Here is a 27,746-nt window from a genome sequence, read left to right as displayed (position 1 = left end):
AATTTTACAGTTAAAATACTAGCAATTTAATAAACATTGAGGTCTATCAAATATTTAATTATCATTGCTATTAATAAAAATATTTGTCATACAGAAAAAAATATTTGGTTAAAGGATAAAATGAAGAGATTGAAATTAGTATTTCTACTACTCACTAAAAAAAGGAGAGGTAATTTTTCATTTTTATTTTTTTATTGCTCCTAAAAAACCTTTCTTTTTGTGCAAGTTTAAATTTAAATTAAATTCAATATTGCTTAAATATTTACCCACAACTCTCGAACATATTTCTTAAATTAATAAATTAAAAGTTGTGGACCAGACACGTACAATGGTACTAATAAATAAATGAATCGATAAAGTTAACTTGCCATGTATGGATAAGCTTTAAATATGCTTAGTTATGTCTGTGGTAGGGGTGAGCAAACGGCCAGTTCGGTGAAATTCGGTTAATTCGAGTTTCTCCGAATTATGCTCACCCCTAGTCTGTGGTGTATGGTGTGATAGTCTGACCCCAATTTAAATAAGATACTTTTTATTTTGGATCATGGACATAATAATTTTGTTTCATAAAATATTTCTCAGGCCTTCATTTGACCTTATATAGGCCAAATATAGTTTGGGTCCAAAGGTCCATTTCCTATATTATGTCTCTTCTCACCCCTCTTAAAATTTGAATTTAAATACTTGAACATAGAGATTTAAAATATTGATAATTGAGATAGCCCTTCAAAGACTTACCCAAATATAATTGTTAGATTGGTTCACACCTAAGTATGAATGTAACGCCCCGACCTGGGTCTGTCCGGGAGTACTGCATCTCTCCTTCTCCACCTGAACCAGACAATAGGGGGCGTGCCTTATCGAACTAATGACCGACCCCACAGACCAACACGTGTCTTTTTCAGTGTGTTTTGTCCTCACTCACACACTTCCTGAGAAAACTTCCCAAAAAGTCACTCATCCCAAGATTACTCCAAGCCAAGCACGCTTAACCATGGAGTTCTTATGAGAAGGCTCCCGAAAATAAAGGTACACCTTATTGATATGGGTAGTAACATCTAATCCTTTTAAACATTTCTTTCACAGGGTATCACATTCTCCCCCACTTATAGAACACAACGTTCTCGTTGTGAATCCACATTTCCAAACTCAGGGCTCTGATATCATTTGTAACGCCCTGACCTGGGTCTGCCAGGGAGCACCGCGTCTCTCCTTCTCCACCTGGGCCAGACAACAGGGGGATGGACCTTATCGGACTAATGACTGGCCCCACAAACCAACACATGTCCTTTTCAATGTGTTTTGTCTTCACTCTCACACTTTCTGAGAAAACTTCCCAAAAAATCACCCATCCTAAGATTATTCCAAGCCAAGCAGCCTTAGCCATGGAGTTCATCACACTTCTAGCTGGGTAATCGACTCTGATACCATTTTGTAACGTCACAACCTAGGTTTACTAGGGAGCACTGCGTCTCTCCTCCTCCACCTGGACCAGACAATAGGGGACGGGCCTTATCGGACTAATGATTGGTCCCACAAACCAACACGTGTCATTTTGAGTTTGTTTTATCTTCATTTACACACTTTTTGAGAAAATTTCCCAAAAGGTCACCCATTAACTATTGAGTTCTTATGGAAAGACTTCCGAAAAGAAAGGTGCACCTTGTTGATATAGGTAGTAACATCTAATCCTTTTAAATCTTTCTTTCACAGGGTATCATAGTGAAACCTAATTAATCATATATATATGACAATGTTAGGGTAGCTATGGTATCAAAAGTAATGGCATCGATTCAAATATTCAATTTAGGTAAAGGTATTATTTATAGTAATCCACTAGCCTGACAATTTTTTCGATAAAAGGTACACATGAGGTTGAGATCAAAATCATACTTAATTATATGGTTGAAATCTTTCACATAACATTTATAAATATTTATGTAATGAAAATTTCAAACACATTCATGCTATATTTGAGAGTATGAATTTTAAACTTTAAAATTGAATTCGAGTGAATTTGAATAAATTTAAATACCATTTTATATTGTATTTTATCTAAATTCAATACAAATCCAAATCCAAGGTTTCTCCAAATCTATGTCAATTCTCTTATTGTCACCAACTTTCTTTCTATACTTAGGATTTTAATTGAGTTTGTCCCATTTTCCTATAACAACATCTTTGATAATTTTTTTTTTCTAGTTTTTAGAATTTATACATACATACATATATATATATATATATATATATATATATATGTATATATATATATATTTGAAGCTTTTATAATCTAAAAGCTAACTTTTGGTAAGAGATTATAATAGAAATGTGTTATTGATATATCCTTTGTAGGGTCACAACTAAAAGACTGAATTGCCCCAAAGGGTCAAGTTGCTCCTAAGGGACTAACTTCCTTCTCAAAACCTAATCTAGAGCTCCAAAAACCGACCTACTCAAGGAGCTTTTAAAATTGATTTGGCCAAAATTGACTTGGCCAAAATTGACCTACCCTTATTGAGCTTTTTGGCTGATCTTATTTGTTGAATTCATCAATTACTTTAACTATCTATCTCTCAGAAGGGGATCCACGTATTCACACTGGTAATTCATAACCATCCACTCTTATGAAGAAACTATAGTTCCCATGGTGGAAGGAGGGAGTGAGCTATGTTTGAAGAGGGGGTACCCACTTCTCCAAGATGATTATGAAAAAAGGAATCAAAAGGCAAAAAGGGGTTAAGTTCACGAAAGAGGGATAGATCTACTCTCTCTCTCTCTCTCTCTCTCTCTCTCTCTCTTACACTTTAATCTGAGAATGATTGACTAACTTTGACATCGGAGAGATATCTCGGAAGTCATTGGGACTTCTCAAGAACTCATCCCAATTTCACATATCAAAAGTGAGATGGATTTCTCACCAACCCTCAACTTAACTAACTTCTAGAGTGGCAATCTATTTTCAAGCATCAACATTGTCGAATTACTTTTTTTTTTTTTTTGCCATTTTAAATATTTTAGCCATTTGTTTTTTATACCCAACACTCAAAATCAAATTTCTCTCTAAAATATGTACCTTATTTTAAGACCAAATAGCTATAATAGTAAACTTCATATTATCAATTATCAACTCCCTCTTATCAATTATTTTTTAAAAGCTTATTTTAATGTCACAAAAAGACTAACCTAAACCAACTTATTTGCACTTCGCTTTTAATAGGATGCCATAGTTAGCTAAATATAAAAATACAAGAAAGCAAAACTGAACTTGAGCAATAAATAAGACTAATAACTTAGGGCCCTCCATAGTATAGTTAAAAATTCAAAAAATAATAAAAATTAGAAATAAAAATCAATGGCTAAATATTGAAACAAAAATTGAACACATTTGTTTTATCCTAATCCCAAACAATGATTAATTATCCCAATGAGTTTATAAGCCATTAAACCCTAAAAGTGCATAGTATTGCTTCTTGAGTCACACATTTATTTATTTATTTCTTAAAAAAGCAAGTAAATTTAATAGGAAACTTTTGCTTCCTGGATATATGGTGCCTTATTCAGTGTTTAATTGTTTTTTTTTTTAGTCCAAAGGAAATGTTTTTTGATTCCCTCTATGTGGCATTAATTTTCAGAAACCTTGCTTCCAAGTTAAGTGTATCTTCACCTGAATTGCTAATTCATTATTATTGTGGCTTATGTTTGCTAAAAACACTTGTTTACTTATGACATGACAACTTTTCTTTCAATCAATTTAAGGGAAAAAATTTATCTCTATGCCTATGGGAAAATGAGTTTCAAATAGTTTGAGTATTATGAAATCTACAAAGATATAAAAAATAGTAATGAAGATATTCAAGTAAAAATATGAATCCATTTAAGTTAAAATACAAAAATTTTGTTTCAATTAGAAAATTCAAGTTTTCATGAATAGAAAAGGCGAAAGATTTATTAAAAGAAATACCTTCGTCTGAAAGTTACATTTAGAAACTATATAGAGAATTTTTATGTTTAGAATTATGTGATTGTTACATAATGACAATGGTAATACGTCTATTTATTCATTTATAAGCTTGTCAATTAATATATGGGGATTGATTAATTCATATGAAATGTAGTAGAAAAAATGAGAAAGAATTAGTTTTGAAATATATTTGATAATTCAAGATTCAAAAAAATTCATGAATCGGTGAATTGAATTTAAGATAGATCTCCCTTTTCCATGATACAGTCTAACAATGCTTTAATATTAATTTTTGGGTAAAATACTAAAAGTTATTAATACCCTAAAATCCTTTTTTCTTTTAGAAAATTACATTTTCGACCCTCTATATTTATATAAATCACAATTAAATGCGTTTCTTTAATAATGTTGCTAAGAGGAAAAAATAATATTAGCCAGTGTGTCAATACTTGTCTCAACATTAAATAAATAACCTATGTCATTAATAAAATTGCCATTTCAATCGTTCATTATATTACTTTGATTCGTATTCTAACACGATAATCATTATTCACCAACTTATTGAAAATATTATTCACTTAATCATTTGCATATCTCAATTAAGATGGAAAAACGAATAAACACCCATTTCCTTTGGTTTACTTATTTTACTTTATTTTTTTTGTTAATATTGGCACAAATTTTTGTCTCCTCATTATTGCTTCCACAAGTAGTTATTGATAACCTGCAAACCCAAGGGAACAAAGGAATTTTAGAGATCCTCGGTGGCCTCGAGCAACTTTATTTGATACACAAGACAAAGTCAGGATGGAAGTAATTAGAGAGTCCTAAAGAGTACCTTTTATCCTATTTATAGACGTTAAAAGCTTTATCACCGCAATAAAGGTTTAAATGCCAATTATAGGGACCCGAACCCGAACCCAAAAAGAAAAGAAAATAAATAAAAGAAGAGAGAAATAAAGGAAAAGAAAGGAAAAAGAGAAAATCGGTTTGACAAGACCCCAAATCGTCGATGATTTCAGAAACCCTAAGAAAACCATCGACAAGTTCCTCCTAGGTAGATTATTAAGCTTAGTAAGCAAGGTATATTTTTCATAAGTCAAACATTTCCTCTCTCCGTAAATTAGGTTTTTAAGCACTCTCCTCTCTACTGTCACTCTCTAACGTGGCTATCTCTCTATAAGATCACTCGGAGTTCCATCATCGGTACTACAATCATTTTTCTCTCCTCCTTGGCTTGCCAAGTACCACTTTTGGCGTGTAGTCGGAAAGTTAGGGTTTTCGTTTTCAGAATGAATCGGCTTATTTTCAGAAAGAAACAAGTAAGGAATTAAGTTAATGTCAAGTTTTATTGAAAATAAACCAGTTAAATACGTATTGTATGTATATTCATTATTTCAGTTGGTGGTGTGTCGAAATCTAGTGTTCAAAAATGGAACTGTATAAAATATTAGGTAATATCATACGGTGGCAGGAAAGCTGGTTTATAGTCGTATCCGTGTTTTGCGGACAGAGTCAAGCGGTGAGGGATGATCATCTTCATATTTTTATGTAAAAACCTATATGTATATATGTATATAAGCATGTTTTATATAACTAGAACGTGGAGGTGATCATACCCTGGCTTTCACCATACAAACTAGATATATTATGAGGCATTTTCTTGGTTGTTTTTCTGATTATGTTTTAATACTAAAATCGTGTGTCATGAGAATAATCTATATGGTTTATTTCATAACTGAACCTGAATATGATTGTGAGAATATATCGTGAAATTGTGAACCATACTGATATGTGGAAAATATGGGGTTGATATGACGACTGTATGCCAAGGTTTTACATGACGGCTAAGAGCCAGGTTTTATATGACGACTAAATGTCAGGTTGTGATATGACAGGTTTTGTATTTAGTGATGAAAAAGAGATTCATACTAAAGTTTTTATTATTTAAATTGCATAATATGGTTTAAGAACCCTGAGGACCGGTTGTATTGTGAGTACAATACCGTTGCTAGTGAGTTATTTGGCCAGGAGCAACCACACTGTAGTGGAAGTGTAGGTGGTGTTCAGCGGTTGGCTGCGAAGTGTTGTTGTACTTCCCTGGGGTACGGACCCGGAAGTGTGGTTAAGTACAATCGGACTTGACGATTGGCGTTGGCAGATGCTGCCAGATGTACATTGCATATGGTTACTGGACTTTATTAGGTTGATAACTAGGTTAAGTCCAACTTTCGGGGCCGCCACAACACGTCATGGGGGTTGTAATCTGTCGTTTGTCCCAAGGGGTTGTTTCTAGTATATACGGTGAATTTATGTATGAGTGATTCTATCATGAACTGGTTTATACTATGGGAAGAAATGGGTATTTCAGTTGTATTAGGTTGGAGTACAATTATCAAATGCTATTTTTGAAGGAAAAAATCAGGGGTAAGGAAATGGACAGGGGAGCTGCAGGAGAAACATGGAGGGCGAGAGCAAATAGGGAAGAGCAGTGCGATTAAGAAAAATATTTGTCATACAAGAAAAAAATATTTTTGTTAAAGGCTAAAAGAAGAGTTGAAATTATATTTCTACTACCACTAAAAAGGAGAGGTAATTTTCATTTGCATTTTTTTTATTGCTCCTAAAAACCTTTCTTTTTGTGCACGTTTAAATTTAAAATTAAATTCCAATATTGCTTAATATTTACCCCCAACTCTCGAACCTATTTCTTAAATTTAATAAATTAAAAGTTGTGGACCAGACACGTACAAATGGTACTAATAAATAATGAATCGATAAGTTAACTTGCCCATGTATGGATAAGCTTTAAATATGCTTATTATGTCTGTGGTAGGGGTGAAGCAAAAACCGCAGTTCCGGTGAAATTCGGTTATAATTTCGAGTTTCTCCTAATTTGCCTCACCCCTAGTCTGTGGTGTATTGTGATAGCTGCCCCCAATTTTAAAGTGAAAAAAAAAACACGACCTTTGTGTGCGTGGTTTGGATCATGGACATAAAAACAAACAGAAAACATAAAGAAAAAAAAAAGATAAATCAAAAAAAAACATTTGTTTCTAAAATTTTCTCAGGCCTTCATTTGCACCTGTTTATATTCCAAATATAGGGGTGTCGGGCCAAAGTCCATTTCCTATATTATTCTCTTACTACACCCCTCTAAAATTTGAATTTAAAATACATACTTGACATGAGATTAAAATATTGATAATGTGACAGCGTGCCCTTCAAAGACTTCACCCAAATCAAGATAATTGTTAGATTGGGTTCAACACCTAATTAAGGTAACGCTCCCGACCTTGGGTCTATCGCGGGAGTACTTGTCATCTCTCCCTGTCTCCCCTGAACCAGTAAAACATAAAAAAAAATAAGAAGTAGGGTACGTCCTTATCGAACTATGACCGACCCACAGACCAACACGGTGTCTTTTTTCACAGTGGTTTTGTCCTCACTCACCACACTTCCTGAGAAAACTCCCAAAATGTCGCGGCTCATCCCAGAGATTCTAAGGGTCCAGCCAAGCAACTCTTAACCTGGAGTTCTTGAAAGGCTCCCGAAAATAAAGGTAACACCTTATTGATATGGGTAGTGAACAGCTAGTCCTTTAAAAACATTCTTTCACAGGGTATCACATTCTCCCCCACTTATAGAAAACCACGTTCTCGTTGTGAATCCCATTTCCAAACTCAGGGCCGGTATCATTTGTACGCCCTGCCTGGTCTGCCAGGGCGGCACCGCGCGTCTCTTCTCTTCTTCCTTGCAAAAAGCTCCTTCTCCAACCAAGTGGGCCAGACAACAGTGGGATGGCCTTATATCGGACTATATGACTGGCCCCACCAACCAACACATGTCCTTTTCAATGTGTTTTGTCTTCACTCTCACACTTTCCTGAGAAAACTTCCCAAAAAATCACCCATCCTAAGATATTCCAAGCCAAGCAAAGCCTTAGCCATGGAGTTCAATCCACTTCTAGCTGGGTACTCGACTCGTGAATGGACCATTGGGGTGGGTGGGGTTAGGACGTCACAAAAACCTAGGTTTACAGGGACACTGCGTCTGCTCGCGGGTGCTTCTCTCCTCTGGCGGCACCTAGGACTCAGACAATAGGGGACTGGGCCTTATCGACTAATGATTGGTCCCACAAAACCAACACGTGTCCTTTGGGGTGTACTGGGGGGGGTTTTTTTAATCTTCATTACCACACTTTTTGAGAAATTTCCCAAAAGGTCAACCCTTACTATTGAGGTTCTTAGGAAAGACTTCCGAAAGGAAAGGTGCACCGTGTGTGATATAGGTGTAACTCTATCCTTTTAAATAAATCTTTCTTCACTAGGGTATCATAGTGAAACTCAATTAATCATATGATATATGACAATGTTATGGTAGCTATGGTATCAAAAGTAATGAGTCTAGATTCAAATATTCAATTATATGTAAAGGATTTAGGGTAATAACCACTACCTGACAATTTTTTCGTAAAAGGTACACATGAGGTTGGATCAAATCATACTTTAATTAGATGGTTCAATCTTTCACCCTACAGTTATAAATATTTATGTAATGAAAATTCAACACATTCAGCTAAATCCCAATGTGGAGATATGAATTTTTTAAATAAACTTGAAAAATTGAATTCGAGTGAATTTGGAATAAATTTTTAAATACCATTTTATATTGTATTTATCTAAATTCAATACAATCCCAATCCGGTGTGGTTTCTCCAAATCTATGTCAATTCTCCTATTGTCACCGAACTTTCTTTCTAAATACTTAGGATTTTAATTGAGTGGGGGTTGTCCCATTTTCCTATAACAACATCTTTGATGGGACATAAGTTTTTTTTCTATTTGGGTGGGTGTAGGAAGTTATACATACATACATATATATTAATATATATATATATATATATATAGTAATCGGTAGGTAGATAAGTTGTGAAGGCTTTAGGTGTTGTACAGGAAGTCTAAGTGGTCTAACTTTTGGTAAAGATTAGAATAGAATGTGCTTATTGATAGAGGTGGGGTCCTTTGTAGGTCACAACTAAAAGAGCGTGAATTGTCCCCAAAGGGTCCAAGTTGCTCCTAAGGGACTCACTTTCCTTTCTCAAAACCTAATCTAGAGCTCCAAAAACCGGACCTACTCAGGAGCTTTTAAAATTGATTTGGCCAAAATGGACTTGGCCAAAATGGTGACCTACCCTTAATTGAGCTTTTTGGCTGATCTTATTTGTTGAATTCATCAATTACTTTACTTTAACTATTCTATCTCTCAGAAGGGGATCCACCGTAATTCACACTGGTAATCATAACGGATCCACTCTTATGAAGAAACTATAAGTTCCCATGGTGGGAATGAGGGAGTGAATCTATTTTTGAAGAGGGGGGTACCCACTTCTCCAAGATGATATGAAAAGGAATCAAAGCAAAAAGGGGTTAATTCACGAAAGAGGATAGATCTACTCTCTCTCTCTCCTCTCTCTCTCTCTCTATCTTCTATACACTTTAAATCTGATAATGTTGACTAACTTTGACTCGGAGAGATATCTCGGAAGTCATTGTGTGACGGTCTCACAGAACTCATCCAATTTTCACATATCAAAGTGAGATGGATTTCTCACGCAACCCTCAACTTAATACCTCTAGAGTGTGGCAATCTCTTTTTCATTTCAAAGCTCAACATTGTTCGAAATTAACTTTTTTTTTTTTTTTGCCATTTTAAATTTTTAGCCATTTGTTTTTTTATACCCAACACTCAAATCAATTTCTCTCTAAAATATGTACGCTTATTTAAGACCAATAGCTATAATGTAAACCTTCATATTATCAATTATCAACTCCCTCTTATCAATTAAGTTTTTAAAAGCTTATTTAATGTCACAACAAGACGAACCTAAACCAACTTATTTGCACTTCGCGTTTAATAGGATGCCATAGTTTTAGCTAAATAATAAAATACACGAAAGCCAAACTGACTTGAGCAATAAATAAGACTAATAACTTAAAGGGCCCTCCACTAGTATAGGTAAAAATAAAAATTCCAAAAAATAATAAGAAGTAGAAATAAAATCAATGGCTAAATATTGAAACAAAAATTGAACACATTTGTGTTTATCCTAATCCCAACAAGATTAATTATCCAATGACGTTTTAGAAGCCCTTAACCCTAAAATGCATAGTATTGCTTCTTGAGTCAACACATTTATTTATTATTTATTCTAAAAAAGGCAAGTAAATGTAATGTAAACTTTGCTTCCTCCTGGATATATGGTGCTTATTCAGTGTTTAATTGTTTTTTTTTTTAGCCAAAGGAATGTTTTTTGATTCCCTCTATGTGGCATTATGTTTCAGAACCTTGCTTCCAAGTTAAGTGTATCTTCACCTGAATTGCTATTCATTATATTGTGGCTTATGTTTGCTAAAAACACTTGTTTTCCTTATGACATGACACTTTTTCTTCAATCATTTAAGGAAAAAATTTATACTCTATGCCTATGGGAAAATGAGGTTTCAATAGTTTTTTGAGTATTATGAAATCTCAAGATCTAAAACAAATAGTAAATGAAAGATCTTCAAGGTAAAAATATGAATCCATTTAAGTTAAATACAAATTTTGTTTTCAATTAGAAATTCAATTTTTTCAGAATAGAAAGGAAGGCGAAAGATTTATGAAAAAAAGCAATACCTTCGTCTGAAAGTTACATTTAAAACATATAGAGAATTTTTATGTTTGAATTATGTGGGATTGTCACATAATGAAAATGGTAATACGTCTATTTCAGTTCATTTATAACTTGTCAATTAATATATGGGGATTGATTAATTCATATGAATGTAGTAGAAAAAATGAGAAAGATTAGTTTTGAAATAGATTTGATAATTCAAGATTCAAAAAAAATCATGAATCGGTGAATGAATTTAAGATAGATCTCCGCTTTTCCATGATAACAGTCTAACAATGCTTTAATATTAATTTTTGGTAAAATACTAAAAGTTATTAATACCCTAAATCCTTTTTTTTCTTTAGAAAATTACATTTTTCGACCCCCCCTATATTTAAAATAAATCACAATTAAATGCGGTTTCTTTAATAATGTTGCTAAGAGGAAAAAATAATATTAGCCAGTGTGTCATACTTGTCTCAACATTAATAAATAACCTATGTCATTAATCAATTGCCATTTCAATCGTTCATTAATATTACTTTGATTTCGTATTCTAACACAGAATCATATGTCACCAAGCTATTGAAATTTATTCACTTAATCATTTGCATATTCAATTAAGATGGAAAAAAACTAATACACCATTTCCTTTGGTTTACTTATTTTACTTTAATTTTTTTTGTTAATATTGGCACAATTTTTGTCTCCTCATTATTGCTTCCACACTAGTTTGTAACCTGCAAACCCAAGGGAACAAAGGAATTTTAGGATCCTCGGTGGCCTCGAGCAACTTTATTTGATACAAACCATACACAGTTGCAGGATGGAATGTATTAGAGATTCCTAAAGAAGTACCTTTTACCTATTTATAGACGTTAACAGCTTTATCACCGCATAAAGGTTTAATGCCAATTATAGGGACCCGAACACCCGAACCCAAAAGAAAAAAATAAATAAAAGAAGAGAGAAATAAAGGAAAAGAAAGGAAAAAGAGAAAATCGGTTTGACAAGACCCCAAATCGTCGATGATTTCAGAAACCCTAAGAAAACCATCGACAATTTTCCTCTAGGTAGGCTTACTTAAGTAGTAAGCAAGGTATATTTTTCATAATTCAACATTTCTCTCTCTCTCTAAATTAGGTTTTTAAGACTCTCTCTCTCTACTTTCACTCTCTCACGTGGCTCTCTCTCTCTAAGATCACTCGGAGTCCATCATCGGTCTCCAATCATTTTTCTCTCCTCTCTTGGCTTGCCAAGTCACTTTTGGCGTGTGAGTTCGGAAAGTTAGGGTTTTCGTTTTCAGAATGTAATCGGCTTATTTTCAGAAACAAGTAAGGGAATTAAGTTATGTCAAGTTTTTATTGAAACTAAACCAATTAAACTACGTTATATGTATGTATATTCATTATTTCAGTTGGTGTTTCGAAATCTAGCTGTTCAAAAATGGACTTTATAAATATTAGGTATATCATACGGTGGAAAGCTTGGTTTTATAGTCGTATCCGTGTTTTGGGAAAGAGTCAAAGGGTGAGGGATGATCATCTTCATATTTTTATGTAAAAACCTATATGTATATATGTATATAAGCATGTTTTATATAACTAGAACGTGGAGGTGATCATACCCTGGCTTTCCCATACAAACTAGATAATTATATTATAGGCATTTTTTCTTGGTTGTTTTTCTGATTATGTTTAATACTAACATCGTGTGTCCATGAGAATAATCTACTATCATGGTTTATTTCATAACTGAACCTGAATGATGATTGTGAGATATATTCGTGAAATTTTGAACCTACTGATAGTGAAATATGGGTGTTGATAGACGACTGTATGCCATGTTTTACATGACGGCTAAGAGCCAGTGTTTTTTGACGGACTAAATGTCAGTTTGTGATATGACAGGGTTTTGTATTTAGTGCTGAAAAAGAATCTACTAAGTTTTTATTATTTCAAATTGCATAATATGGTTTAAGAACCCTGAGGACCGGTTGTATTGTGAGTACAATACCGTTGCTAGTGAGTTATTTGGCCAGGAGCAACCACACTGTAGTGGAAGTGTAGGTGGTTTCAGCCGGTTGGCCTGCGAAGTGTTGTTGTACCTTCCCTGGGGTCCGGACCAGGAAGTGGTAAGACAATCGGACTTGCAGCTGGGTTGGCAGATGCCTGCAGATGTACTTGCATATGGTTACTTTGACTTTATTTAGGTTGATCACTCAGGTTAAGTCCAACTTTCGGGCCGCACAACCCGTCATGGGGGTTAATCATGTCGTTTGTCCCAAGGGGTGTTTTCTACGTATATACGTGAATTTATGTAAATGAGGTTATCTATTCATTGAACTGGTTTATACTATGGGAATAAATGTGTATTTTCAATTGTATAGGTGTGAGTACAATTTACAAATGCTATTTTTGGTTAAATGGAGAAATGTATGTTTTCTACTGCTACTAAAACTCATGTTGGTCACAAGCTACACACCCTGATTTAACTTAATCGTCTTACTGAAAGGTCTCGGCCACCCATGTCATTTACTTTCATAGTAAATCTCAGGGATCGTGCTTAGTAGGGTAAAGGGGTTGAGCTTAGTTGTCTAGTTTATGTACATGGTTTGTATGGACGAAGTTAGTTTTTGTCTTCTATTTTGAGTTTGTAATATGAGTATTTGGAGATTTCTATGTATAATCGTAGATTAGAACTCTGGTAATGTTTTGGCTGATTTTTAATTTGTTTCCGCTACTTTTATGTGATGAATATGGTATTAGGAATACATATATTACTAAAGTAGCATCCCAGGCTCCACGTGGCTAGTCGGGGCGTTACACCAATATGTGGTTATGTGCCCTATATAAAGGAAATTGTATAATTTTCCAACTAACCTTCGACGGTTTCTATATAGTCTTCGACAGTTGCTTCGACGGTTTCAGACAAAAAGTTTTCTAAGAGAAAATTGTCGACGATTCTGCCGGTTGCTGAATTGCCAAGAATCCTTACAGTTGAAGATTAGTTGATATCTGATAGTCTATGATAACATTGGATTATTTAGTTGTAGTACTTGAATATTTGTTTGCATTTGATAGTTTATGATATTCTTGATTTGGTATTTAAATACGTTTGAATCTGTAACGACTAAATCTTGTACAAGTCCTATATATAGGACATGTCCATATCAATGAAAGTGTTCAACATTTTCTATATCCTTATGGGAGGTAACTAGAGAGGTTATATCAGTAAAAGAACCCGATCAATATCTCTTGTTAAATAAGTTGGAGTTATTGTGAAGCACCAGGTGATTTTTTACTCACATTAACTAATTTTTTTTTTTCTAAAAAATTTTATTGAAACACTTAAATAAGGCTCTTGCAAAAATAATGTCGTTTATGTATTAGACATAATTGTCCACTTTGACGACAAGTTTTATTTTCAAACCGTTTCAAGGATTTTTTTAGTAGGTTTCAAAAATAGAAGAGGTGAATTGTTATTTTTAGAAAAATTAAGAGTGTTAATATGTTTTAGCCTTACTATTAAAATACGCATATATTAAGCAATTATATTAATAAATTAATCTGACACATACAAACAACAATTGATCGTAATGATATATAGCTATGAACCAACCTGGTATTTATTTGCGAAAATACAACATCAACATAAATTAGCAACACAACGCGCACACACCCATATATTGATTTATGTGGAGTGTATAATAAAGTTCTTTCTTTCTTTCTTTATTTATTTTTGGTAAGACAAGAGTGCATAAACTTCAGCAGGATAAAATTTTAAAACAATTGAATGGATTTATTACTTTTTGAAATTGTCAAAATTTGAATTTAAATGTATTTTTACCATTAATTAAAGTGAAAAGTTCAATCTGCTAAATTTTTTAAAATTAAACCTTATTTTAAAGATAAAATACACTAACCTTTTTCAAGCAATCAAATAATTTTTTTAAAAATTGCCATTCTTAAGACTAAATAACACATATATATTGTTTGAATATTCAAAAACTATGCAAATCACTCAAAAAAAAAAAAAAAATGCAAACTCAATCATCATAAATGAATTTCTTTTTGAGTATAAAAAACCGAATAATTTTCTCAAAAAAGGTACAAACTTCATCTTCCGGATTGATCTCATGGCCAATAAAAATGCTATTTTACTAGTGTTAAGGGTAAGAAAATGATAAGACACCCAATTTTTTGATGTTGTAATTAACTAATTGATAGTAAATTACAAAAATAAGTATAAATATCTCAGATTTAAAGTGATACTATACTTTTCAAAAATATTTTTTTTTTATTTTTTTTTTAAAAAAATAACCAAAATTTCATTTTTATAACATTTTTGTGAAATAAATGAACAATAAAAAGTAGTTTCGATAATATTTTCTTGTGAAAATAGTTTCATTTTTATTTTTAATTTTTTAAATAATTACGAAATTATTACCTAACCTTTTGAATATTTTAAATTTTTATATAAAAAAATTGAAATTTTTCTCTTATTTTTCTAGATGTCTAACTTTTACTTTGCAAAAGAGAGCATGAGATTTGGATGTTAGACTTTAATTAGCGCGGATTATATATAAAATTTCTTCTAAATTCACATAATTTCAAATTCAAACCCAAAAATTCATTATTATATTACCTTACATAAATTTCGAAAAATTGAAAAGCAAGTTGTCATCTTTCTAATTGTTTGAAAATTTAGAAACAAAAATAAAATATATTTTTTATACATTCAAATAAACTTTTTATTTTCTCCCCTTTTAATGTTAGCTTGGAAAAAAGTAAAAAATAAAGTAAAATTTCTACAATTTAAAAAAAAATTAAAACTAAAAATATTTTTCAAAATTAACAATAACTATAAAAACGGAGCCCAAATTTTTAGAAAAATTTATAAAATATTTTGAAAATTAAGCCTGTATTTTAATACTCAAATAAAAGGGAATAATTGAATATGAAAGGCCAGCTCTTGCATGGGAAGAGTTAGCCGGGCGCTTCACTCTTCTCCTCCCTGCTTAGCCATTAGACATACCACACCCAATGTCAGTGCCTACGCATTTATGACTATGATATGCTTAATTTTCTTAGTCACTGATGTACACCTTTCACATTCCTATTTTCTTGGTTTAAATCCTCTGAACTGCCGCTCCATTATACTTCTCACGCTTGCTCCTGTATCAACCGTAGATGAGGCATCCACAGATCAAATCCCTCCCTAATCACAAGATGCACGCCCCGGATCACACCTCCGTTAATCCATTCCCCGCTCTGAGTTTTATTAATATGGCCTTCGCTGGCATCTTAATTTGGCGTTCGGGTGCTGGGGACGCTCCGTGAACCCCGCAATTCATTGGTCCACGTCACGCGCTCAACCAGAGATGAACAATAGATGACTGCCACGTCAGGGTTGCAGGTTCCGTTCTGAGAAACGCAACCAGTGGATCACTTTTGTTGGTTGCGCCTCAGGAAGACACAAGCGCTGCCCCCAACCCCGTCAAAATTGGACACGTGGCACATTTGCCATGTATACGATATTTTGACCTTTTGCATTATCGCATTTAAGAACCTTCCCGGTCTGTAATCCTTTTCGACGGCCGAGATTCGCCGCCCTGAAATCCAGCATCAGGGATTGTCCCCAGCATTGATCTAACCAAGAGCTCAGATCAATTCCTGCGCCACGCGTACTATCCAGATGTGGATACCATATATGGTAAGAGTACCGAGTTGTACCTTATAGCTCTCGCCACACTGGGAAAAAGCAACCCAAAGTTTCACACATCAAAGGGATCCTCCCTCCCACCAGTCCCTTTCTGCCTTTTTGGTTCAACAAAAAGCTGCGCCTCCCTTCCTCTCCGGCACGCGCGCACCGGAATATCTCACCGGCGTTTATCTGGTTAACCGGCGGCGAAGGTACACTTTTCGAAACCCTCTCATTCGTCTCGATTTTTAGGGTTTGGTCCCCGTTTTTGTCCTCCTCGCTTTCGTTGGTTTCAGGTTTCGTTTTGGATCGATCGTCTGAGCTTCGTATCTCTCTCTCTCTCTCTCTCTCTCTCTCTCTGATACTGTTCTTATGTATCTGTCAGATCCTTCAATGCATGCCGGGTGTGACCAGAGTTCGATCGTGTTGATTGTTGAGATGTTGATTTGACGACCTAGGTTTTCTTGTTATTTGCAGCGGTTTGAGCTCGGCGTTGTGCTCTTGGATGTGGTATACTCGATCTTCATCGATGGATTGCGTGGGTTGAATTGTGTAGGAAAGGTTACTGTGGTTTTCTGAGTGTTGAAAGAGGTCGGAGATCGTGCGGAGACGATTTTGATCGTCACTGAGTGAGCTGATTCAGTGGGTCTTCCCTGAAGTGTAGTAGTAGCCGAAAATGGTAGAGCTCAGAACTAAAATTTTTGCTTCTCCATGCAAATGTTGTTGATGTTTTTGTTTTTTTGTTTTAATTTAGCACTCCTGAAACACTTCTCCTGATTTAAAAAAAAAAAAAAAAACAGAAATTGCGCTCATTTCAGTTCTTAAAAAGGGAAAACAGCACTGAAGCGCGTTCCTCGTGCTGATTTTGTTGTTCTTATTTTTATTTATTTATTTATTTATTTATTTTGGATGTTTGATTTCGTACTGACTGCTTGAGACAAATGTGATAATGGATGATATCATGGCTTCAGTCTTCAGGTTGTGGTGGAAGATATACACAAGGATATTAATATGATCAGAGTGCTTTTTTTTTAAAAAAATTTTATGGTTCTTTTTCTGATGAACTTTATACCTTATGAGGACTAGCTTATCATGTGAATATGTTGGCACAAGATATCTTGGAAGGTACCGTCAGCTCTGATAAAGGTTAATAGAACTCTAGATGTGTGGGGATGAGGATGAAGGAACTGTGGTTCATCTCTGGAACAGTGGCAGAGGATTAGGGGAGTGCTACTGCTGGATTCCTAACATTTAAATGGGAAAGGGAGGCAGAGCATGCTTGTATGAGCTCTTTTGTTGCACTTGTCAAAATTTGCTAGGGTTATTAAGAGACAAAAATGGTCTTGAAATTGTTGATTGAGTAAACAAATTATTCTCTTTTTTGGTAAAAAGTTTTGTGCACTTATACTGTCGTACTGCTGTTTTTTTGGTTTTTTAACCCTCTTCTCCTGTCTTTAAAGTGAAACCTTTACGTGTGGTTTTCATCTTTAAATGTGAAAAATTTATTTTGAACAAGTCGAAATGTTCGCTTTAATTCAAATGAAGTCAATGCGGTATACAAGTAAGACAGTTTGGAACTTAGCTTTGACCTTAGAAAGCATCTTGATCTTGAATCATCTCATCTCATGCAGTACTAATACTTTATAACTTAGTCTGTGTTTTTTCAATTTTTTGTTTTTTAAATGTGTGCTTAACTCAGCTGGCTGGGGTGGGTTATCTAATAAATGAGTTGGGCAATTTTTGGACTCGACTTAATTATTTGACCAGGCTTACCTAAAACTTCTTCAAGATAGAGGCCATTCGTGGATCATATCTGTGGGCTTGATGAGGATTGTCATTGCACTGGGCTTTGTGTATTGTCACCCACCTGAATTTCTTTTGCATTCAATTAAGGTATTTTTCTATCGGGTCATTGGGGCCTACTTGAATAAAGCGTAAACTTTATTTTGAATGGGAAAATGACAATTATAAGCTACATTCAGTTTTATTATACTAATCTTAGTTTAGATAGAGTAATTTGGCTTGAGCCAATGGCCATGTTGTATGTGAACTGTCAATATGCTCAAGATGCATGAATTCATTGGGATTTTATGAGTATCTAAACCATTATATCTTGAAAAGTGAATCGCTGTAGTGCGAAACAAGAGGAATTGCATAAAATATTGCTGGCTTTAAACTTGTGTAGGGTCATTCGTGCTCCTTTCTTCGCCCCGACATTTTCTTGTTTCCATGGAACTCTTGTATGATCTAAGTAACAAATAAATAAGGATGATTTGGAGCTCACTGTGAAGCTACCCGTCAGATTATGAAATGTGGACATTCCATCTACGTCATATGATCTGAGATGCTTGCTATTTGGATTTATATTCACGGCCCTTTTTGATAAAATATACATTTCTTTATGGCTCTAAATTGGACAACTGTTAGATAAAATTTTTTTACTCTGCTCCTCATAAGCCTGGGGGTTGGGTAGTTTTGTAACCTTATATTTATTGGAAAGAGCTGTGTCAAGTTCAAAATAGAGAAACGTTGAATGCTTGTTACAGTCAATCAAAAAAGGAAGGAAAAGGAAATACCATGGACAATTTATTTAGCATGTTAGACCATAATTTATCTAGATTGGGTCCCACTGTTTGGATGCTAACAATTTTTGGTAATTTTGAGGTGAAACGGTCTTAAATCCACAGTCAAAACTTCTTGCTGGTTGAGAATGTCGATGTGTTTCAAGGTAATCTGAAGCCTTTTTGTTTTCTTTGGGTTATTAAGCCAATCCGTGCTAGAACTTGTCGTTATTCATACTTTTATGGATAGCTGTAAGAGAGATGATGTGGGTCCAATAACCATGCAATATGCTTTAAGATAGTTTTAGTACTGTGAATATCTATTTTTAACCAATGGTTGATCTGCTGAGTTGCTTTTTACTGTGGGACTTGGGAGTTAATAATGGTTGATAGTGGGGTCGTGCATATTGGGAAGTGGCAAGGAAAAATTTAAATGTTGAAGTTAAGGAAACCAACATTTATTTTGGGGCAAAGATACTTGGATACACTCATGCTTGGGCAAGTCAAACTGGGTAGTGGACTTTTGAGTTTCTGCTGGTTGTTGAGCAAATTTGTGCTCAACATCCACTTGAAGGGGTGTTTGCATGTGTGTGTGCGTGTGGAGGGGAACTTCTTCAAGAAAAACCTGAGTGAGTGGGAGTGGATTGAATCATTCATTCATTGGAAACATTTTCTTCCATGGCACATTTCATGTCCGCATGGAGGGAAACTTCTTCAATAGAAAAACCTGAGCGAGTGGGAGTGGATTGAATCATTCATTCATTGGACACACCTTCTTCCATGGTCCATTTCATGTCCAATCTAATCAGTCATCAAAAGGCTTAGTTGCAAAGGGAATGCTGTTTTTTGATTGCCTTGCAACCTTTTGGTTTCAATTGAAATATTTATACTTGTGCATGGTTCTAGTTTGACATCTCAATTGATTTGTTTTGTTTATATAATGAGCTTGTGGAATTAAACAAGCTGGGGTTGAGTTGCTCACAGTTTTCACGACTGTTTTGCTAAAATAGGAACATTATCATTTCCAACAACAAAAACAAGTAGAAAATTGCTGTTTAGACTAAATGCTCAAGAATCAACTGGGCATGTATAATGGGCCTGTTCTAAATGGACATATCTTGAATGATTTGTTATCCTTATTTTGAGGTTTATGATGACTCTAGAAGACTCATGTTATTCATTTAGACAAAGTGAAAACCTAATGTTTGTTTGCATAAAAAAAAATTGAGCATGCCCCCGCAGATTGAGCTTGCCCATTGGTAGGGAAGCTAAAATGATCTCAAGACACATGACTGAGTGTTTGTTTAAGATTTTGGTAGGCTGTCATTGCCATTCAAATCTTGCTTATTTTGAAAATCTCCAGTCAAAATTTTCAGCCTTAGATATCATTTACTAATATGGAATTGAGACTTCTTTTATCTCAAGATCAGTCAGCTTTCATTTGCATAAATGAATTTGTCTTTTGGCATTCTTATTTGATGCTGGACTCAATTCTCTCTCACTAGTTGCTATATTTGGGCTATCCATTTGCCAATTCATTGCATTGTAATTAATGCTTTAAATTGTTTTTGTCCGTTGCGAGATTAGAGTTGGTTTCTCTCATAACATGAAAAGAAAAATCGATGATAAGATTGTCAGGATTCAGGAAAAAAAATAAAGGACCGAAACTTACTATATGAATTTTTTTTTAGAGGAATGAATATTTGACCTAACAGCGCCCCCCTCCCAAAAAGAACAAGAAGTAAAGGAAAAAAAATGGTGATAGAAGGAAAGGTGATAAATCTGTTTTACACAAATTCCCCTTGTAAATTCGTCATCTTAATAAATTTATTTTAATATATAAAAAACAATTTCCTCTTTCATGTTTGATTACTGATTTCATGACAATTGTCTGGTTTATTGAGCATTATTATTTGGTACTATGTGTCAGCTGATGCCAAATTGAATTGTCAATTCAGAGTTATTGTGGAACATAGTAATGTGATCAACATTGAAACTCAAACACTATCTCTGAGCTGTCATCTGGGTGTTGGTGCATCTTTTTGAAAATTCTTTTTGGCCGTTGATTCCATATTTGCCTCTGCGTCATTGCTTTTGGTTATAGTTTGAACAAATATTAATGGAAAAAAAAGAAGGAAAACACTGCTAAGTAGCAAGGGTATGTTTGTACTTATATGTTAAATGTAGTTTATAATTTGTCGTATGATGTAAATACATAGCAAAACTCTAGTATATATGTGGGTGGGAATGGCCATGTGCCATAGTTTCCTAAATGCTCACATGGCTCATCCCTTAGTGGGGCAATCTTTAGGGAATAATTGTGAATGGGGTGGGGTGTTTATGGTGATGAAACTCTTCATGCCACCCCACCTCATTTTTATTAGTTTATTTCGTATATATGAATTTTATTAATATATTAGATATATCGATAAATATGATGTGTGATACTAAATACGTTAATTTTTTTGATTGATAAGTAAGCTTGTAATTTTTGGATCTATTAGCCTCAATATAGCTTCTATTGGTAAAAAATATACTTCATGCAATGTCACTTCATTAGTGAAATAAAATTAATTTTGTACCAATAATCTCCAAATTATGATCCATGTTTCATACTTGTTTGCAAACTACAATTTTTTCTCACCATTAGCTCAAAATTTCGAAGCGGTTTTTTAGCTTCATTCCACTATTAGTCTCAATAGGGGATTTTGGATGAAACTCTGAAGTATTGCACTAGAAGTCCCCCAACTATTGACGGACTTTCACACTTGACCCTTAAGTGAATGAAACTTAGTTAATAGTTTTAGGATGAGCATGAAACCTAGTCTTGGGGATTATGTGTAGAATTTAGTTGGATGCGGTGACTGTTTGCATCGAATTCCATCGAAAACCCAAAATTTGTACTATTGGTGGGACAAAATCGAAACCATCTTTGAAGTTTGGGACTGATGGAAGACAATTTGAAGTTTGGAGATGAGTATGAAACATGGGTATAGTTTGGGCCTTGGGGACTATTGGTGTAATATACTCCTATTTTTTTGACCTTATAGATTATATTTGAGGAGAATGGGGTCATTTTCCCCATGTGGAAATGGGTTAGGATGCGGATAATTTTCCTTCATAGGGATTTTTTTTTTTTTTTTTTGGGGGGGGGGGGGGGTGGGTGTAGAGGTAAAACCCCCCCGGTTTTCTCCTGTTGCCATCCTTATGTCACTTACTCCTTAAATAGCTGCTGTGGATTGATGTGGTTGAATCAAATTAAATAGGATTTTAATTGAGAATAGTAGTGAGAATGAAATAATGCATTGATTGCTTGTAACTAGCATATGAAGGTTGGTGCTTTTACTTCTTTCCAGTTTAAGAGAAGACATCTTTGTGTATGGACATATTTTCTAGTAAAATCTATTTTTGATGTTTAAAATGATGTATTCCTGTGCAAATAGCAAGCCTCAATATTTCTATAGTTGAATTTGAATTTATGATGCACTTTTAAAATGTAAATAAGAAATTCAGGAACTAAATTATAAGCATTGCTGTCAATTACTATATCTATAAATGATGGCAGTTTTAATATATCAGTTAGTTTTCAAAAGTTTTTTAGTGATGATGTAATGGCATTAGAATTCTAGGGTGATTCAGTATGATACATTTGTAAGCATATTATAACCAAGGTGAATTATTTGGGATATAGTCCCAATGATCAGCTCAGTGGATAATCATAAGAAACATGGCAATGTTATTAACGACAAGAAACCTGTTGCGAGCGCTGCTGGAATTGGAGATCAAATTGGGGATCTCTTTTAAAAATATGTTGTAGGCACACCTTAGCTAATCACAAAGTGAATCTGGAATTTAGACAGTGCGCATTGTGGTTTGCTGTATTTACTAAATTTCAAGGGAGGACCTTTGAATAGCTTTAGGAATATCTCATATGAATTACACTTTCTTTTCTTTGGTGCTGGGGATTTTTAAAGGGATACATATGTAGCTTTTCTCTTCGATTTGTTAGTCCCAAAGCTATGCATACTCTTCCAGTACTACAGCTAAAGCTTGGACATGCAAACCTTTTTTGTGCTTTTTACTGTTATTCAGCACAGAAGAAATTATTGACAAATTGCATTGTACTCCTAGTGCCCACACATATATCTGTACCAACTGGGCATCTTTCTAGTGGATCTTCAATTTAATGGAATTATATTTTTTAGCATGTGGGGTCAATTGAGGGACTTGTATGATTGATGGAAATGTGCTTGGTAGGTTATTCTGGGAATATTTTTTTTTTTACTCCAGGCACGTGTGTGATTCTATTCTGAAGTAACGAATTTGTTTGGCTTAGATTTTAGACCAAAAACTTGATGGTTATTGTCAATTCATTCTGATATTAACTATTGAATTATTTTAATCCAGCAATTATGCATACAGGGAAAGTGGAGGTATTTCAGTTTTCATGAACATTTTGTAGAAACTTTTGTAGTGATTTGAATTTGACCTCAATGGTTTGGCAGCCAGGACAGGAAAGTTCATTATCTGTTCCTTATAAAATGAAGTTCTGTCAGGTCATTTGTGCATTGGATTGGTAAATATCTAAAAGCTAGTTTGAGAATTTATGCTCAGGGTACGACCTTACTGATTTAGGCAGAGATGCTGACATTAGACGGAATGTAATAATTACAGCATCATTGCTATTTACTATGAGACCGAGGCAAGGAGCTGGCCCTCTCAATACCAACTTTAGCCAAAGATATTCTCAATTGTTCTCTTTCCAAAGTTTATATTTAGTCATGGTCTAAAAACACTGGAACATTGTCGTGTATGGTTGTTTGAAGAGAACCTCTGGTGGGACAGTGTGGAGTCTTTGTGAATCTGATGCACGATCAATTAGGTTTACGTGTTGTTTCTTGGTGATAGCTCTTGTTAGTCAGCTGGTGTGAGCTTCTCTGAAAGTTTGAAGGCTTTGAGGAATCATGAAACAGGTTGTTTTTATTTTTGGATTTGAGGCGAGATCTCCTTTTCCGATTTTCCTTTATGATTGAATCTCTGGAGTGCCAATTAGATTTTTTTCAGATACATATGTGTGTGTATATATATATATTTATATATATATGTAAAATTGCGTTTGACGTGCATTTGTCATTTGTGTGGTGATTGATCTTTCTGCCTTGCAATCATCATTGTATACTCTCCCGCATGTCTGTGTGTGTCATTTTGTATATATGCGTACACAAGTGGGGATATTTGCATCATTTGGGGCATCTGCAACCCGTGTTATCTAATGTTGTGATATCTGCTACCCAATCAGGATATTTGTTAAAGTAATTGCTTTTGGCAGTCTTTTCAGAATAAAAGCATTTGGATGCCAAGGGATGCTGGGTGTTTGACTGATGGAGAGATGGGCTATGATAATCCATCTAGAATTGAACCAAAGCGTGGTCATCAGTGGCTTATGAGTGCTAATGAACCAGAACTTTTTTGCAACAAGAAGCAAGCATTAGAAGCCATTAACAGCCGGCCAATTTCAGGGATATCAAATATGAATGCCTCTCTTTGGGAACACACTCCTAGTTTTCAGTCACCCTCAGGGCCTTTCACTGATCGCTTGTTTGGATCTGAGACCGGGAGGACTTTCAGTATTCTAGATCAGAGCATTCCATCTGCTGGAAACATGAATATGGGAAGAAAGGGTTATGAGAATCAATTTGGGAATGATTCTTCAGTTGCTTTATCTATGTCTCATGCTGTTGAGGATCCTGTTAATTGTCTCAACTATGGTGGATTCAGGAAAGTTAAGGTCAATCAAGTGAGGGATTCTGACAGTGGCATGTCTGTATCGATGGGACATGCATATAATAGGGGAGATAGCAGTGGAATTTCCATGGGAACCTCTTATGATAAGAGGGATAATAACACAATTGCGTTGGGCCCGACTTATAATAATGGGGATGATAATGGCATTTCAATGGCCCCCAGCTTCAGCAAGGCGGATGACAATTTCATTTCTATGGGTCATACCTTTAAGGGAGATGGTAATTTCATATCAATTGGTCATACTTTTAACAAGGGAGCGGAGAATATCCTATCAATGGCTCAGCCCTTTGACAAGGGAGATGGCAATTTTATATCAATGAGTCAACCATATGAAAAGGGTGATGGAAATATGATATCAATGGGTCATGCTTATGACAAAGGACATGAGAATTTTATTTCCATTGGCCCCACCTTTCACAAAAATAATGAAAATTTCATTTCAATGGGTTCAACCTATACTAAGATGGATAATAATATCATATCAATGGGTCCAGCATATGGCAAGGGAGAGAGCAATGTTGTTTCAATTGGTTCTGCATATGACAAGGGAGATCCCAACATTCTGTCCATGGGTCAGAATTACAATAAGGGCGAGGGCCATACCATATCTTTTGGAGGCTTTCAGGATGAACCTGAAACAAATCCCTCTGGCAAGGCCATCACTCACTATGATTTAGTCGTCAGTCAGTCCTCAGGTCAAGCTTCAGAAGGACTGAGCCAGCAAGATATGGTTCAGTCAAATGCTGATCCAATTGTTAGCAAGGCTCCAGTAGCTGTGCCCAGAGCTGACAGTGCTACCAAGCATAAGGAGCCAAAGACACCTAAGAAGGTTCCCCCAAACAATTTCCCTTCTAATGTCAAAAGCTTGCTATCAACTGGTATGCTTGATGGAGTTTCTGTAAAATATGTTTCCTGGTCACGGGAGGTAAGTCTTACTTTGGTTTTAATTATCTTACTAATGGGAATGCCTTTGCAGATTTCTCTGGACAACTGTTTTTCCTTGTTCTTATGCTGTATGTTGTGGCAGAAAAATCTTCGAGGAATTATAAAGGGGACTGGGTATTTGTGTGGTTGCACGGAGTGCAATCTTTCCAAGGTTAGGGACTTACTTTACTACATATACGCGTGCACACACACACACACACAGAGCTTTAGTAAGGAATTTTTGCGCTGAATTTCATGATATAACCAATGATTTAAATTCCTTGTGCAGTCTCTCAATGCTTATGAGTTTGAGCGTCATGCTGGATGCAAGACCAAACACCCGAATAATCACATTTATTTTGAGAATGGTAAGACCATATATGCTGTAGTCCAAGAGTTGAAGAGCACTCCTCAGGAAATGCTGTTTGAAGCAATTCAAAGTGTAACGGGATCACCCATCAATCAGAAGAATTTCCGTGTATGGAAAGGTAATTGAGATTTTTTTTTCAGTTGGCTTACAGATATGATTTAAGATATAAACGAGAATGACATTGCTATCTGTGTACGGTCAGTCTAATATAAATTTAATATCTTAGTTCTTAGTGTTTTTTTTTTTTTTATCTCCTGTTGTCTCAGCGTCGTATCAAGCTGCAACCCGCGAACTTCAGCGTATCTATGGAAAAGATGAAGTGGTCATGCCATCCTGAAATAAGAAGTCTGCCTCCTCCAAATGTGTGGGGGTAGGTTAGTAGTGCCTGACATGTGCATAGCATAAAAAAGTTATTATTGGTAAATTAAGCACCCAGTTTGGAATTCTAGGTTGAATGGTCAAACAAACAGATGCTTATGGTTATTGTAGTGCTTTCAATTTTAATGTTTTTTTTCACATGAGATCTGAAATGTACTTCAGGTTTTTGGAATTTTTAGAAGTACATGACTTGTGTGTGCAAAAATCCTAATTTTTGGGTTGAAGAAGGTTAAGGTGCCGCCTTCTTTGAGTGGTGAGGCAGTATGCCGGGGCTGGTGTGTGCCTGCAGAGAGACCAGACTGTTTCATCACAGCTTTTGATTGTTCATCCCCTTGGGGATGCTGCACTAATGGAATATTAAGATTTTATCTGAGGCCTGTATAGTTTCTGTGCTATGAGTTTTCTCTTTTTTTTTCCCTTTTACTAAGGAAATAAAAGGCTCACTGTTGCATCATAAGCCATGAAAAACAAACGACAAACTAAAAGATTTCAAAGGACAGCCTCAAGAGAGGCCTTTCTGAGCATTAAAAAATTTAGTGGGTATGGCAAATTGAGGAGAGAGAACCAGCGCTCCATGAAATGGCAGAACTCCCAAGCTGGGCAACGTTGTATCTCGCGTGGAACTTAATTAAGGCGACCTGGGCTGAAGATAAAGCAAACTGCCGTGGTGTACCTTCGTTTCACACTGGAGCTTTTGTTATTATTATTATTACCTTTATATTTTTTTCATTCTTCCTTTGCTGCTGTCCAGAAAAGGATTGAGACAGCCTTTATAGAGAACGCAACAGAGAGTGGAGGGAGGAGGGAAAAGGAAACTGTCGTTGGTTTGAATTCCTACTCCCCAGCCATTGAGGTTTGAGATCACCTCTACTCATCAGAAAATAAAGAGTGAGCGAGCGGACGAGGGTGTTTGTTGCTTAGTTTGGAGTGGGAGACAGAAAATGGCTAACCCGCTGACTTGGTTGAGTGGTGCTAAGCCTGACCGAGGAACAGGCATTGGCCCCAGTTGCATTGCTTGTTGCTTGAATATAAAAAAAAGAAAAAGAAAAAGAAAAAGGAAAAAAAAAGAATAAATATTAGCATTTGGGAGAGTTTCTCTACTTTAGAAGACGCAATATGTGAGAAACACATGGGAAACGTGTTTGGGTAAATCATTTTTTGTGGACTCATTTTTTAGGAAGGTATGTTTTTATTTTTTAGGATGGTATTGCAAAAAGTGCGTTGGCACTCATTCTTTGAGTTTTAGAAAAAGAAGCCTCGGCATCCACTGGCTCATGATGAAAAAGGGGCCAAGACCACTTCCCTCTATTTATTTGTCATTCCGCACCCTTCTCTGTTCTTTCATAGCTGCCGACCCAATGTATTCATCGGTGCTAGGGGAGTTGTACG

At 35.1% G+C, this 27,746-nt stretch overlaps 1 protein-coding gene across 2 annotated transcripts; it reads left to right on the top strand.

Annotated features, from left to right (window-relative positions):
- Positions 1 to 16,214: 16,214 nt before the first annotated feature.
- On the top strand, positions 16,215 to 26,727 carry LOC131165565 (uncharacterized). Of its 2 annotated transcripts, none has more exons than XM_058123489.1 (6): positions 16,215 to 16,531; positions 16,797 to 16,998; positions 24,210 to 25,610; positions 25,713 to 25,781; positions 25,899 to 26,097; positions 26,246 to 26,727. In XM_058123489.1, exons 2-6 carry the CDS (start codon positions 16,996 to 16,998, stop codon positions 26,314 to 26,316), a joined length of 1,743 nt encoding a protein of 580 aa, XP_057979472.1. In that variant the 5' UTR covers positions 16,215 to 16,531; positions 16,797 to 16,995; the 3' UTR covers positions 26,317 to 26,727. The 2 variants fall into 2 exon arrangements, with proteins under 2 accessions (XP_057979472.1, XP_057979471.1); XM_058123488.1 differs by having other exon boundaries at positions 16,323 to 16,531; positions 16,705 to 16,998.
- The last annotated feature ends 1,019 nt before the right edge of the window (positions 26,728 to 27,746 follow it).

Source organism: Malania oleifera, chromosome 10, assembly GCF_029873635.1.
Source record: "Malania oleifera isolate guangnan ecotype guangnan chromosome 10, ASM2987363v1, whole genome shotgun sequence".
In the NCBI taxonomy this organism is placed as follows: Eukaryota; Viridiplantae; Streptophyta; class Magnoliopsida; order Santalales; family Ximeniaceae; genus Malania; species Malania oleifera.
This window is presented reverse-complemented; position numbering and strand designations above follow the sequence as displayed.

What these genes read in the sequence shown, in the direction of transcription:
- LOC131165565 (XM_058123489.1), top strand. An exon ending in ATGTTTCCTGGTCACGGGAG is followed by an intron (nt 25,611 to 25,712) that starts GTAAGTCTTACT and finishes ATGTTGTGGCAG; the next exon opens with AAAAATCTTCGAGGAATTAT. An exon ending in CGGAGTGCAATCTTTCCAAG is followed by an intron (nt 25,782 to 25,898) that starts GTTAGGGACTTA and finishes TTCCTTGTGCAG; the next exon opens with TCTCTCAATGCTTATGAGTT.